Below are 14271 nucleotides of genomic sequence, written 5' to 3'. Positions count from 1 at the left end.
ATTTTTTAATAATTATAAAAAATCCTGTAAATTCCTAAAACGACGTTAGGCCTATCTGTTTTTTGTTTGTTATTTGTTTTAATTGCAAAGCAGCTTACTTTGTGTGATTTTAAGGGCCTATATCTGTAAATAGAAATAATTTTAAAAAGTATAGGCCTATTTTTTTTAATTTAATTTCTTATTCATCTGTTATTTTTATTGTTAATTGTTAATCTATTTTATTTAAAGCACTTTGAATGACAATTGTGTATGAAATTGTGCCAAATAAACTTAGATTTTCGACTTTTTTATATTTTTGGAAAATGTACGTGCTATTGTTTGTTGTTTAATTTAATAAATACAGGGGGGTTGGCATATAAATAATGTAGACATTAACTTGTTTGTTCTGCATCAAAATTGTAAGTTAACGTTGTTTGATTGTAGGCTATGGGAATGCATAGGCTAGTGTCTTTGCTTTGTATTTACCCGTTTTCAAAATTCATAATGTCAGTGTGTAGTTGCTCCAGTTTGGAAAAATACACAGGGATCTGATGTTGAATAATAATCAACATAAAAATATTATTTAGAAAAGATAAATGACATATAACGTAGGCTATTACGTATAACGCATTCATTACTATGCATATTATTATTCACTACGTTTTTATTTTGAACTGTTTTAACTTTATTACAGTCATTTTATAACTGTAAAAATTATTTTTTTTAATATAAATGTTGTTGTATTTCTCCTGACCACTGGGCGCCAGTGTCGAGCCCGACAGCCGCACATTCTTTACAGAAAACCACCGTGAAATGATAAGCACGCGTGTGAAAGCTATTGATCACTAGAGCCAAATAATACGCGTAGCGATAAATATAGTCATTTTTATTTGTAAAATGGTTCGTAAATTGAAATTCCACGAACAGAAACTCTTGAAGAAAGTTGATTTTATTAACTGGGAGGTTGACAACAATCTACACGAGGTTAAAATATTGAGGAGATATCGTATTGAGAAGAGGGAAGATTACACCAAGTGAGTAACTTTAAAGAAAATCAGTTGTTAACAATACATATAGTAAATATGACTCCCTTTTATGCATATTTGTTTTAAACAAGTATTTTTTAAAGTCCATTTTTAGAGTAGACAGCTGATCAAAACATGACTTACGAATCGAATACGTGTAACGTTATGCTTTGTCTCTGTAGATACAACAAACTTAGTCGAAATATCAGAGAATTGGCACAGAAAATACGGGACTTGAACGAAAAAGATGGTTTCAGAGCTCAAAGCACAACCATTTTCTTGGAAAAACTGTAAGTTGGGTACTTATGGATGTTCAGTGGGCTCATTGTAATTGCAGCTGCAGTCGAATCTGAAAATCGTGTTTCTCTTTTGCAGTTACAGTATCGGTTTGATTCCCACCAAACAGAATCTCTCCCTTGCAAATGAAGTCTGTGCCTCTACATTCTGCAGGTATGCACTTCAACAATTAATCAAAGAAATTACACGATTATTTAGAATTCAGAAATGTATATAATATATATCACAAAAATAAAAGGGGTCAAAGTTCAGTTGATAAAATAGTTTTGTTCATTCTGCCAGTTCCAATTTGTTCTTTTTTTCCCTGATTGCTGTTTTCTTTAGGAGACGGCTTCCCACAATCATGCTGAAACTGCGTATGGCTCCGAGCCTAAAGACTGCTACAACATTCATCGAGCAGGGCCGTATCCTTTAGTCAGAAATGACACTCAACTGTGTATATTATGTTTACTTCATATTATTTAGGCTGTTGTTCACACTAGTTCAGTTCACTTGGTTCATTTGGCCTGGATAAAAAAAAAACGAAACAAACAACAACAAAAAATTCCTGGGCCCATATGTATCAAGCTTCTTAAAGTGTCATTTTAGTCTTAAAGGGTTAGTTCACCCAAAAATGAAAATGATGTCATTAATGACTTACCCTCATGTCATTCCACAACGGTAAGACCGCCGTTCATCTTCGGAACACAGTTTATATTTTATAGTCCGAGAGCTGTCTGTCCCTCCATTTAAAATCTATGTACGTTATACTGTCTAAGTCCAGAAAGGTAATAAAACATCATCAAAGTAGTCCATGTGCCATCAGTGGGTTAGTTAGAATTTTTTACGCATTGAAAATACATTTTGGTCCAAAAATAACAAAAACTAATGACTTTATTCAGCATTGTCTTCTCTTAAGGATCTGTTCTCAATCCGCGTTCACGACTCTGCAGTGTTGCTGCTGGCGTGTTATCTGGTGTTCCCGAGCTTCTTTTGTAGTCTGAGGGAAATTCACGCTGTAAACAAAATAACCACATTTCGACACAGAGGAAGACTTGCATTTTTCTGCTCAACCATATTTATTATAACCGAATACACTGGCGCTCAACGTCAGCAGCATCACTGAGTCGTGAATGCGGATTTAAAACAGAGCCGGAAGAGAAGACAATGCTGAATAAAGTTGTAGTGTTTGTTATTTTTGGATCAAAATGTATTTTCGATGCTTCAAGAGATTCTAACAAACCCACTGATGTCACATAGACTACTTTGATGATGTTTTTATTACCTACCTGGTCCTTCTGGACATTGACAGTATACTGTATATATACTGTCATATACAGTATACTGTCAATGTCCAGAAGGGGGGGGGGGGGGGTGAAATGCTGTTTCATGCATACTGAGCTTTTTACACTGTTAAAGACTTGGATTCCCATCCTAAACATAGACAAAGTTTCAAAAACTGTTGGACGTTTGATGGAGTATTTCTGTGTCAAAAATACTCCTTCCAGTTTCTCACAAGTTTCGGAGAGTTTTTTTCGAGTATGGGTCTACTTGACTTTAATAGATCGGAAGGTCCTTGTATGGGCCGTACGGGCTCTTCTCCCGGTAGGGTGCGCGCGCGTGACTAGAGCGAGAGAGAGGAAATGCACGCCGTAAACAGTCTCTCAGCTGCAGATCCAGTCCTCCGTGAAGACTTATGTTGCGCGCCGCGCTCCACTTTATTCCTATGGGTGACATCGAGCGACTTCAACGCTTCAGCACAGCATTCCGTGAAGGCAGCGCTACATTTGAACCGATTTGAACGCAGAAATGACGGGAAGCTTCAAAGCATCGCTTCAGTCGTGTCGCAAAGTGGATTTCCACGGTCACTGCTGTCACAGGACTTTACCAAATCATACCAAAGAAGTGTGTTTTTGACGGAGCGGTCCCAGCGATAAAGATTCGGTCTTGCTTTGGAAGCAGCCGGTGAGTAAAACTGCTTCAAATGTCTCTGCTATTGGCTACCGTCGCATGAGTAAACATCAGTAAACGATACGATCGCGTGCTTCGTCATTCAAATGCGCTAATGGTTACTCCATTGTTGTTCTGTATAACGTTACACTAGTCTGACTCTGACGTGCAAAACCGTTTTGCTTGCTACTTCTAAGGTCTAGTCGCATACAATAGTCCATAAAACGAATCATGTCCTCATAAACTGCGAGTAAAGACACAGAAATGTTGACAGGCCCCTAAATACATTACATACCACAGAGACAGACGTCCTGATGTTGCCGTATCTCCTGTTCAATTTATTTCTGCCTCAGATTTGATTCTGGATCATTATCTGTATTAGCTGAGCTCGATAGCCATGAGTTTCTCCACGCTTGAGGACGTCACCGCTTTGTTCGCGATCGTCATTCTTTAGCTCCGCCCACACGATACGCCTCCAGGCGCTCGGTTTTTTCCGGAAAGACTCGGTACAGCCCATATTTCTTTTATAAATATGATAAAACTAAAGACTTTTCGGAGATATGTAGGATGCAATACTACTCTATAGGTACTCAAGATTGACATGAGATTGACTGAAACTGAGTGTTTCACCCCCCTTTAATCAATACACTGATTCTATAGAATTAGCCATTTAAAAGCCCCCTGCCGTTGATACCAGTATTGTCACGTGTCAATTAACCGGCGGGAAAATTTCTTCACACCGTCACATCCCTAGTGTATACTCGAAATTCTTTCAAAATTGAGAGATATGAACTCTTTTTTTGCATGATAAAAGCTTTTATTTTGAATTAAGTTTCCAAATTGCAATCCTGATTTTTATACTTTTAATCAAGCTACTGTACAAATTACTTTTTACTTTTGTATAATTAAATTGACTTGATCCCTGAATATAATGGATGTTCATCTCATTTTAAGCTGTAATATCATGAAGAAAATATTCTTCGCAAATTAATTTGCTTAATTGTAACCAAAATACTTCTTGACTGAGCAACAGATATTCGAGTTGGGCCTGAGATTATCACCGATCCTGCGTTTCTTGTAACAAGGTTAGTTATGAAAATCATCATTGCCTTTTTCTGATACCCATTGAAGAAATACATTTTAAAAATCACAAGTTTAATTTCAAAATTGACATTTAGTCTGCAGCAACTGAAATGTGTAGTTATTTTGCAATATTGTTACAGGAGTATGGAAGACTTCATCACATGGGTGGACTCATCCAAGATCAAACAACATGTCATGAACTACAATGAGGAGGTATGTCAAGGAATATTTAGGGATGCACCGATATGATTTTTTTGGGGGGGCCGAAACCAATTTAAAAAACGTATTGACCAATACCGATGTTTGTCACATGCCCTCTTATTTGAAAACTTTTCCTTAAAATAGCACTTTGATCATGTTTTAAATCAGCAAAATTAAAAAATAAACAGCACATGAAATTATAGCCTACTAGCTAGTTTATTGCTGCATTAGAAAATCATTTAAAATGAACATAGACCGGATCCTTTTAACATTCAGCAGTCCAACATATATATGTATGCATGTATGTATGTATGTATATGTTGGCCTGGGTTCATATGTAAACAGTCTTTTTGCAGTTTAATATTCACAGACACTTTTAGTTAGGGGTGTCCCCGACTAAGGTTTTTCCCATTCGAATCAGAATTGTCGAATCTTTCTTTGGTCGACCGATAGACGAATCATCTGTGTGTGTGTGTGTGAATCGGTTGGGTGGCACGACACTAGTCAGCAGGAGGGTAAAACTATTTTTATTTTCCTTTACACACTGCACAAAGCAACAACTTTTAATAAAGCAACCAAGACTGCCTGCCAACTGAAAGACGAACTGACAATGGTTTTCTTATTCAGGTTTAAATAAAAGGTAATGTAGTGGATAAACATTCGTAAACCGTTTTCTCATAACATGTTAAAGCCGCGATTGAAGTACAGAACATCACACAAATATATTAAAGAACATTTTGATAAATTAACTAGTATTAAAAATACCTGCCAAGAGAGGAAAAGAACACTTTAAGTGTGTTTACATGCACGTTCTTAAACCGATGGTGCCTAAAGTGGGTCGCACACTGGATGCGAAGCTCAGCGCCACATCTCGGGTATCTCAGCCACCAGACGTGCATATTATATACGTGCAAGCTCAATTTTGAATCGACAGAAGAGCTGCACAGTGAGTATATATTGTAGCACAGGGTGAAATCAGTATGTACGATATGATGTAAATATAATATAAATTTAATATAAAACCTTAAAATGGCGCTCTGTGGCGCTGCAGGATTTTAAACAACTTCCTGAATCGGCGCGAACAGGCACCGAATGCTGAGAGGACTGTGTACACTCATTGAAGGCGCGGGACGGCGTTTTCCTTCGCGGTGGGAAGCTCAGCACCCATAAAAGGGTCGCACACCGGACGCTCAGCTCAGCACCGCGCCACGTCTTTAAAATATTGAGCACCCCCATATTGCCAAAATGGTATGATCCTCGTTTCATAACACCCGCGAAGATTCGACCGTGAGATCAGTGGTCGAATCCGGCTCCGTATATCGATGCATCGAATCTTCGATTATTCAGAGTCACCCCTACTATTAGTATATTATAGACCATAGCTTTATTTACTCATCAAAGCCAGTTCCGTGCCATTCCGCATTATGCAGTAAATTCCGTTTTTATGACTGGATTCTGTCTGAATCGCGGAAATTAATCCTTTAAAAGTTTAGTCCAAGAGTATTGAGCGATTTATTTTGTTGATCTTTTGTTGTTTAATAAACATTAAAACACAGACAGCAACGCAGCAGGAATATTACAGTATAATCTTGGATTATGCAGCAGACATTATACAGCTCAGTGCCTCACAGTTCATGACTAAACCATCGGTTTGTTATATTGACCTTTTTCATGCTGTAGCCAAAATGCTGATGGTTGTAAATTGATTTTAAAAATTGGCAGATAAATATTATTTAAATTTACATTTTAAAACATTTCTATTGTAAAATAATAAAAATAAAACATTTATCATCAGTGTTGAAAACGGTTGCTTAATATTTTTTGTGGATACTGTGATACTTAAGACTGGGCAAACCCAGCGTGATCTGATGCCGATTCGATTTCGCCCTGTAACTCTGGAAACCTGTACATTAATTTCTGCTGCCTCTGTCACACTTTTGAGGGAACAAAATCATAGACTGGCTTATCCAACTGTTTAACCCGATTCCCGTTGATCACGCCTCTGGTGGTCTGATTGGTTGAAGGACTACTTGATTGCGTAGAGTCGTCTAATTTATGCTCGTTTATCACTCCTCTTGTGCAGTAGAACATACCCAGCAGATTCCCCAGACCAATGTTCAATCCTAAATTGAGCTTGGTCTAGTGATAACCAGACAAATGTTACTTCAGGATTTTTTAATGAATATAAAGTTCAAAAGAACAGCATTTATTTGACATAGAAATCTTATTACATTACAAATGTACATTTGATCAATTTAAGTTGTTCTTGTTAAACATTAGTATTCATTTCCTTTTTTTAATCTAAGGACTCTGAACATTTGAACACTACTGTACACAAAGCTTAATCAAATGAATTCAGGAAAATATTTTCATATTTAATCAATGCCTCCATGTATGGGCTAAAGGTATGACGCTAGACATGTTCTCTAAACACTAAAATGTGTAGAATGTGTTTAAAGTGTTTCATATAAGCATCAGGAGAATCTGATTTTGCATTGTTAAGAAATGTTTAAACAAAAAAATTGTTTTTGAATTTATTGCTAATTTAACATCACAATTTTGGGTTTGTTCTTTTCAGCGGGACGACTTTGACCTCGTGGTCTAAATCTCCAAACATCAATTTGGATTTGAAACAGAACTGTGTAACGCATTGAGCGGCTGGTAATTTGTGATTCTTTAAAAACAAATGTATGTATTTATACCCCGTCAGACCTCATGTTGAGTGAATGAATGCATTTATATGTGACTGTATTTTGCATGAATCATTTGTAAACAATAAACCAATACAATTATTTTGTCTACATTTACTCTGGTGTTCCTAGAAAACCACCTTCACATTTTAAAAATGTCTTAAAAATTAAACATTTTTGACATAGTGGGCACTTAAAATGTCCCAACAAAGATGCATAATTGTTTCACCACCAGGTACAGATGTGATATTAACACCTATAAAACCCACATATACTTTGCATAGCTCTGTTATGAACATACTGAAGACATACAAGGCAACAAGTACATCATTAACACCTTCCACTGGTTATAAATAAAGCAAGGTACAGCTGTAAAAAGACAACACCATTATGAACTTGACAAAAGCTACATTCAGGGTCTCAAACAGACACAACCTTAAGGCCAGAACAGACTCTTTGGTGTCCAAACCATTTTTGAGAGCGAGGTCCTGAGAATTTCTGCTTGAATTTGTCACGTATATTCACAGCCACCAGAAACGCACATAAACAATGAGCGTGATGAAAATGACAGCACCGGCAGCCACCTTAGCATAGGTGGAGCGCGTGTTGAGATATTTGGCATCACTGCGGTACTTCTTAGACAGGCTGGACAGGTTACTAGCTTTGGAATCCAAGGCTACAGAAAGACAGGGAAAAATAAATACATGATTTTACAAATACAAATAGTATTATGAGACTGAAGCAGGATGCAAAAAGTGTTCACTCACCTGATAGGGCTTCTCCCCGCTGGAGCACTTCCTCTATATTAGCGACCATGATCCTCTGGACATCATGTAACTCTGAATTGACGCTGCCCAAATTTCTTCGTGCTCTGCCGTCGATGTATAACCTTTTGGTTTTCTGAATGTAAGTGTCTGGAGATAAATGGGTATCATTTGGTCAACAAAAAAGGGACAATCTAGTGGGCACATTTATTTAGTAAAATGTGATCAATTGAATGAATGTCAAATTTGATCAATTGAATGAATCCTTGCTAAACAAAATGTTATTTTTTTTATTGATAAATCTTAGACTTACATGCAAGGATTAGTTCACTATAAAATTGCCCCATGATTTACTCACCCTCAAGCTATCCAAGGTGTATATGACTTTCCTCTTTCTGATGAACACATTTTAGAATTATATTAATAAATATCCTGATGATTCCAAGCTTTATAATGGCAGAGACAGTCCATTGAGAGAAGCTCAAAAAGTGCATCTATCCATTATAAAAGTAATCCAATGGCTCCGGGGGTTAATAAAGGTCTTCTGAAGTGAATCGATGCATTTGAGCAAGAAAAATATCTATATTTGAAACGTTATAAAGTGAAAAATATCTAGCTTCCACCAGACCACCTTCCTTTTTCAACTTACAAAGAAAGTGTAACGCCTTTCGCAGTTCAAAGCGCTTATGCCACTATGTTGCGTCTTTTTTCGTAAGTGGAATACAGAAGGCGGTCTGTCAGGAGCTAGACATTTTACTTAATAGTGTGTAAAATATGGATATTTTTCTTACACAACCCCATTGAGTCGCTTCAAAAGGCCCCTTTTATTAAGTTTATTACGGATGGATGCACTTTTTGGAGCTTCAAACATGTAGGTTACACGTTACACTTTCTTTGTAAGTTGAATAAGAAAGGTGGTCTGGTGGAAGCTAGATATTTTTCACTTTGTAACGTTTCAAATATAGATATTTTTCTTGCTCAAATGCATTGATTCACTTCAGAAGACCTTTATTAACCCCCGGAGCCATATGGATTACTTTTATAATGGATAGATGCACTTTTTTGAGATTCTCTCAATGGACTGTCTCTGCCATTATAAAGCTTGGAAACATCAGGATATTTATTGATAGAACTCTGATTATGTTTATCAGAAAGAAAAAAGTAATATACACCTAGGATGTGTTGAGGGTGAGTAAATCATGGGCTAATTTTCACTTTAAAGTGAACTAAACCTTTAACTTTTGAACAGTAGTGTACATAAACCTTGAGGAAGTTAAATTATACATTCTAATTGCGCTTATATAAATAAGATGTTTCTCACCAAATTCAATAAAAAAGTACGGCCGTGACACTGACAGGATCTTTGCCCCATACTGATCATTGAATTCTCGCTCCAGTTCCTCCAGAAAGCCATACACTAGTTTCTTGGGGAATCCTGCTTCACAGAAGGCCAAGTAACACACTCCTTTCTCAATGACATAGCTGGAAAACAAAATGGATTTATGAACCAGATTCAACCACAAGCTCTATGATCATTTATCAGAGTTGGCCCCCTTTCAGGTTCACGAGTCAATCTGAATTAAATTGGCCACACATCCCAGAGGATGTTGAATCGGAATTTTAATTGGATTGACAGGAACAATCTTTTATTCACTTGCAATTCAAAGAGTCCCACAATTGTTTTACGGCAACATGGTAACAGTTTAAAATAAGGTTTCATTTGTTAATGTTAAATAAATTACGACCAATATTTCTACAGCATCTAGTATCTCAACATTTAAAACATTTTTAAGATCAAAAGTTACATCTGTGAACATTAGTAAAAGTGCCCCTATTAAGCTATTTTAAAGGTTCCTGATTTTGTTTTGGATGTCTCCTAAAACATCAGATGATTCAGTCCCTCCTTTTCCGAGAGCCTCCTCTACTTCTGCTCTGATTGGTAAACCAACTACAGTGCATGTCATAATCAAACTCCCATTACCGTAATAACCTTACATGTTTAATCTTTTCAGCGGAACGACTTTGACCTCGTGGTCTAAATCTCCAAACATCAATTTGGATTTGAAACAGAACTGGGTAACGCATGAGCGGCTGGTAATTTGTGATTCTTAAAAAACAAATGTATCTATTTATACCCTGTCAGACCTCATGTTGAGTGAATGAATGCATTTAAATGTGACTGCATTTTGCATGAATCATTTGTGAACAATAAACCATTACAATTCTTTTGTCTACATTTAATCTGCCATTCCGAGAAAACATATAGCACACGTCAGAAGCTAAACGGCCATCGCCATAACTGAACTTCAGCTCTGGAGGCTTCCTAAAGCTCAGTGATTGTACACTGTAAAGACAGTAATGATGATGTTGTTTTTACCATATCAGTACGAGCAAGAGTCCAATGATGAAACATTGGAAGAACTAGTTATTCCTAACCTCCATCGAAAGTACGACTTGAGAATGATGTTTCTCAGTGATTACGCTACTCATTGTGAGGTACATTATGAGATGTTGCAGCTGTAATTCCTCACCATCAGCATTAAAAAGAGTATGTACATCAACAAATCGATGTTTATATTTCTAATTTATTGCAGTGCACATGCGGGAACTCTATCAACAGTGCATACGTTAGCCCAGCACTAACATGAATGACTGATGTAACATTAAAGTTGGTAAAACAAATCCTTTACTTAAAGGGGTGGTTGCATGCGATTTCACTTTTTTTAACTTTAGTTAGTGTGTAATGTTTCTGCTTGAGCATAAACAGTATCTGCAAAGTTACAGCGCTGAAAGTTCAATGCAAAAAGAGGTATTGTCTTTTACAGTTATGTCAGTTTATTGCCTACAAAAAACGGCCGGTTTGGACTACAATGAGCTTCTTCCCGGGGTTGGTGACATCAGAAACCCTTGCTAGTCACTGCAGATGTGATTTCTGCCTGTAATGGTAAGGGGCGTGGCATTTCCGGACAACCTGTGCTTGGCACTTCTGCCAATAAAAATACATAAAACTACATTTGGCCATCTAACCAATCTAACACCCTTGCGTTTTTAGGAGGGATGGGCTTCATAGAAGCAGGAAGCAAACGAGCCGTTCAAAGGACAGTGGAGAGACAGCGGTGTGAAATTAAGGTAAAATATGAAAAAACGGCATTAAAAAATATATATATATATTAAGACATGTTATACTGCACCCAATAAACACAACCACGCCTAGAAAAAAACACGGAACCACCGCTATAAAGTACTCAAAGAACATTTACATTTATTCAATCATCTTACAAATGAGGAATACAGCAGCAAGCTATTCATCGTGAAAAGGCAACCAAACACAGGAAAGTTAAGTGTTTATTAAACTTAAGTTTAGTTATTACTGTCTTAATGAAATACTTATGTTAAGCAGCTAGGGACCACTATTACCTAAAACGTCAGACAATCTGCATTAATAGACAGTTTTAGGTAATAGCCGTAAAGTAAGAGGAGCAAGCTGGCCCAAATAAATTGCGTACTGACCCATCTTTCAAGAACAAGCGTTTTGCGAATCCAGTGTTGAGCGACAGGTCGAGGGGTTCAGAGTTTATTCTTTCTTTGGGAAGACAATAACTTTATTTATTGTGCACTTTTGACTTTACAACTTTGCATGCCATTTACATTCACAGACAACTATATTACACACTGCAAGAAAGGGAATATTCAAAATAAGCATAATAGGGGAACTTTAATGAACTGTGAATAACATGAATATTTTTATCAAGAAACATTTGCAAAGGTTAATAAATGCTGTAGAAATATATGTAGCCTTTGCTAATCCGTGTTAGTTAGTAGTGCATTAACTAATGTTAACAAATGAGAACATTGTTCTGTTAGTGTTACCCAAAATAATGAATCAATTATGTGAACCATAGCTGCATATTTATTGTGTGATGCTTCTCAAAACTGACTAATGAATTTTGTCCATTTACACAGCATTTTTTCCAGATAACTTAAAAAAAAACTATTATTAACTATATTGACAACAAAATCCTAATCTATTTATTATATATTGATGTTTGGATAAATACTTTAGGTTAAATAAGAGAAATCATTATGAAATTAAGTGTTCTTCCGGTTCATAAAATATACATTTAGTCCAAATGAATTTATCAAATATAATAAAATATGTTTATTAAATATTAAAACAGTTTCTGGAAATAGTGTTTTACAACATATTTATGTTATTCAATTCTTAATGAGAAAAAAAAGTTAATTCCATTTTAATGATATTTCCTTGAATTAGAATGACAGTTCTGCCTCATGTTTATTAGCTGTGTTGGTAACATTACTTACTGGAAGCTCATGGCACCTGCCTCTAAAGTGCATCGTGCGGGACTTTGTTCGTTGAGTTTTCGGCAAAGCTGCTTGGCTTGACTCTGATACTTCTGTAAATCTCGGCCAGACTGTAGAGATCATTACGTTAGTAACGTAAAAGTAGTAACGTTAGGTTATGCAGATCACAATGGCAAAAGAAAGCAGCAATAAAAAGACTCGGTAACTTCTCAATGTATCGCCTCGTTTTCAGCATACTAAAACGTTTTGCATTTTAACATTAAAAAAATGTTCTGTTATGCTGCCATTGGTTCATTCATACCTGCTCGTCTTCTTGCATTGATGCAGCAAGTGGCAGACTGTCGGCGACACGAACAATCATCGTCTGCAACACCATTTTGGCTGTGGTCTTTACGCTTGAACTTCAGTCTATTTTAAAGTGAAGCGATCGATTATTTGACTGGTTCTTCTTCTTCTTCTTCTGTTTACTGGCGCTTTGCATACTATGTGCATATCGCCACCTACATTTGCTGTTATGCAGTCGCTGTTTATTCATCAGATTGTTCTTGCTTTTACTCTTTCCAATCATACCTACTTACATAAAAAAAAAAAAAAAAAAAAAAAAAAAAAAAAAAAAAAAATACAATGCTCTATCCTATTCCTTCTTCCCAGGACCCACCTGGCGCTGCGTGTTCAGCTCCTCCAGTCTAATTATGTGGTGTCCTGAGATTCAGAATTGAGTAGATCATCCGCGTTCTATATTTAAATCCTTTCACTTAACCCAGTTTTATATAAGTATTTTATTAATGTCATGTATCCTACTCTGTCTCTATTAAAATCATATCCTAGTATATATTCCAAATTATTATTTACCTTACCTTTTTTGTTTAAATATATCATTAATTCCTTTCTTTCTTCTTCATACCGTTTACACTCGTATATTACATGCTCCACCGTTTCTTTTTCCCCGCAATTTTCACACAAACCAGTCTCATGTAATCCTATTATGAACAATGAAGAATTCAACCCTGTGTGTCCAAGTCTCATCCTAGTTATTATTACCTCTTCTTTCCTATTTCTACCACTTATTTTTCTTTTAGTATTTACCTTTTTTTTAATATTATATAAGTGCCTTCCCTTGATATCAGTATTCCATTTGTCTTGCCATTCTTTAATAATACTTTCCTTAATAATAGTTTTAACTTCACATTTACTTAGAGGAACATTATAATAAATTTCTTCCCTTTTTAAAGCATTTTTTGCTAATTCGTCTGCAGACTCGTTACCAGCTATTCCTACATGTGCTGGCACCCAGCAAAATCCTACTACCACTCCTTTTCTCTGTATGCGCCATAATAATGTAAATATTTCACACATCAAATCCTCTCTAGATGATTGATGAGTTGATAACGATGTTAAAACTGATGCAGAGTCAGAGCATATCACTACTCTGTCTGGATTTACTTCCTCTACCCATGTTAATCCTATTATAATAGCAACCATTTCTACAGAATAAATCGATAATTTAGATGTTAATCTTTTACTTATGGTTATTTTAAATTCTGGGATATATATTCCTACTCCTGTAATCCCTGTTTTGGGGTCTTTGGATCCATCAGTATAAATATGCATACTTGCATAAAATCTTTCCTGTATATACTTATTTACATTATACTTAATCATACCCATCTCCTCCCATTCTCTTCTCTTCTCTAATATCTCTAAATCAATTGTAACCTCAGGAATTATCCATGTTGGGACCTCTCCCCACACTGGAGACACACTACATTCTATGTTTGCAGTCTGATATTTCTCTTCTAACTGATGTATGTTCCATCCATATCCTCTTTCTTTGTTATTGGTATATTCCCAGCAATTATTTAAAACATCTTTAGTTATATGGTTTCCAGTATAACCCTTTAAAGATGTCAGATATACCAAGGACAATTTGACTCTCCTTAATCTCAGTGGCATTTCATTCACCTCTACTAATAGCGCATT

At 36.1% G+C, this 14271-nt stretch overlaps 2 protein-coding genes across 3 annotated transcripts in view; one reads left to right on the top strand and one right to left on the bottom strand.

Annotated features, from left to right (window-relative positions):
• The first annotated feature begins 752 nt into the window (after nucleotides 1-752).
• imp3 (IMP U3 small nucleolar ribonucleoprotein 3) lies at nucleotides 753-7306 on the top strand. The gene is made up of 7 exons (XM_067454184.1): nucleotides 753-1013; nucleotides 1187-1294; nucleotides 1380-1454; nucleotides 1626-1705; nucleotides 4264-4315; nucleotides 4454-4526; nucleotides 7093-7306. Exons 1-7 carry the CDS (start codon nucleotides 877-879, stop codon nucleotides 7117-7119), a joined length of 552 nt encoding a protein of 183 aa, XP_067310285.1. The 5' UTR covers nucleotides 753-876; the 3' UTR covers nucleotides 7120-7306.
• The window catches only part of sec22ba (SEC22 homolog B, vesicle trafficking protein a), a 14911-nt gene continuing 7943 nt past the window's right edge, over nucleotides 7304-14271 (bottom strand). The window contains exons 2-6 of one of the 2 annotated variants that reach the window (XM_067454183.1): nucleotides 12593-12699; nucleotides 12292-12401; nucleotides 9290-9450; nucleotides 7972-8118; nucleotides 7304-7880 (exon numbers count right to left, since the gene is read on the bottom strand). In XM_067454183.1, coding sequence (XP_067310284.1) covers nucleotides 7726-7880; nucleotides 7972-8118; nucleotides 9290-9450; nucleotides 12292-12401; nucleotides 12593-12667 — 648 coding nt within the window. In that variant the 5' untranslated portion in view covers nucleotides 12668-12699 and the 3' untranslated portion in view covers nucleotides 7304-7725. Of the gene's footprint in view, nucleotides 7881-7971; nucleotides 8119-9289; nucleotides 9451-12291; nucleotides 12402-12592; nucleotides 12737-14271 lie in introns of both variants that reach the window. The other variant, XM_067454181.1, reaches the window with a different exon arrangement.

The sequence above is a fragment of the Pseudorasbora parva genome, chromosome 9 (genome assembly GCF_024679245.1).
Source record: "Pseudorasbora parva isolate DD20220531a chromosome 9, ASM2467924v1, whole genome shotgun sequence".
Classification (NCBI taxonomy): domain Eukaryota; kingdom Metazoa; phylum Chordata; class Actinopteri; order Cypriniformes; family Gobionidae; genus Pseudorasbora; species Pseudorasbora parva.
This window is presented reverse-complemented; position numbering and strand designations above follow the sequence as displayed.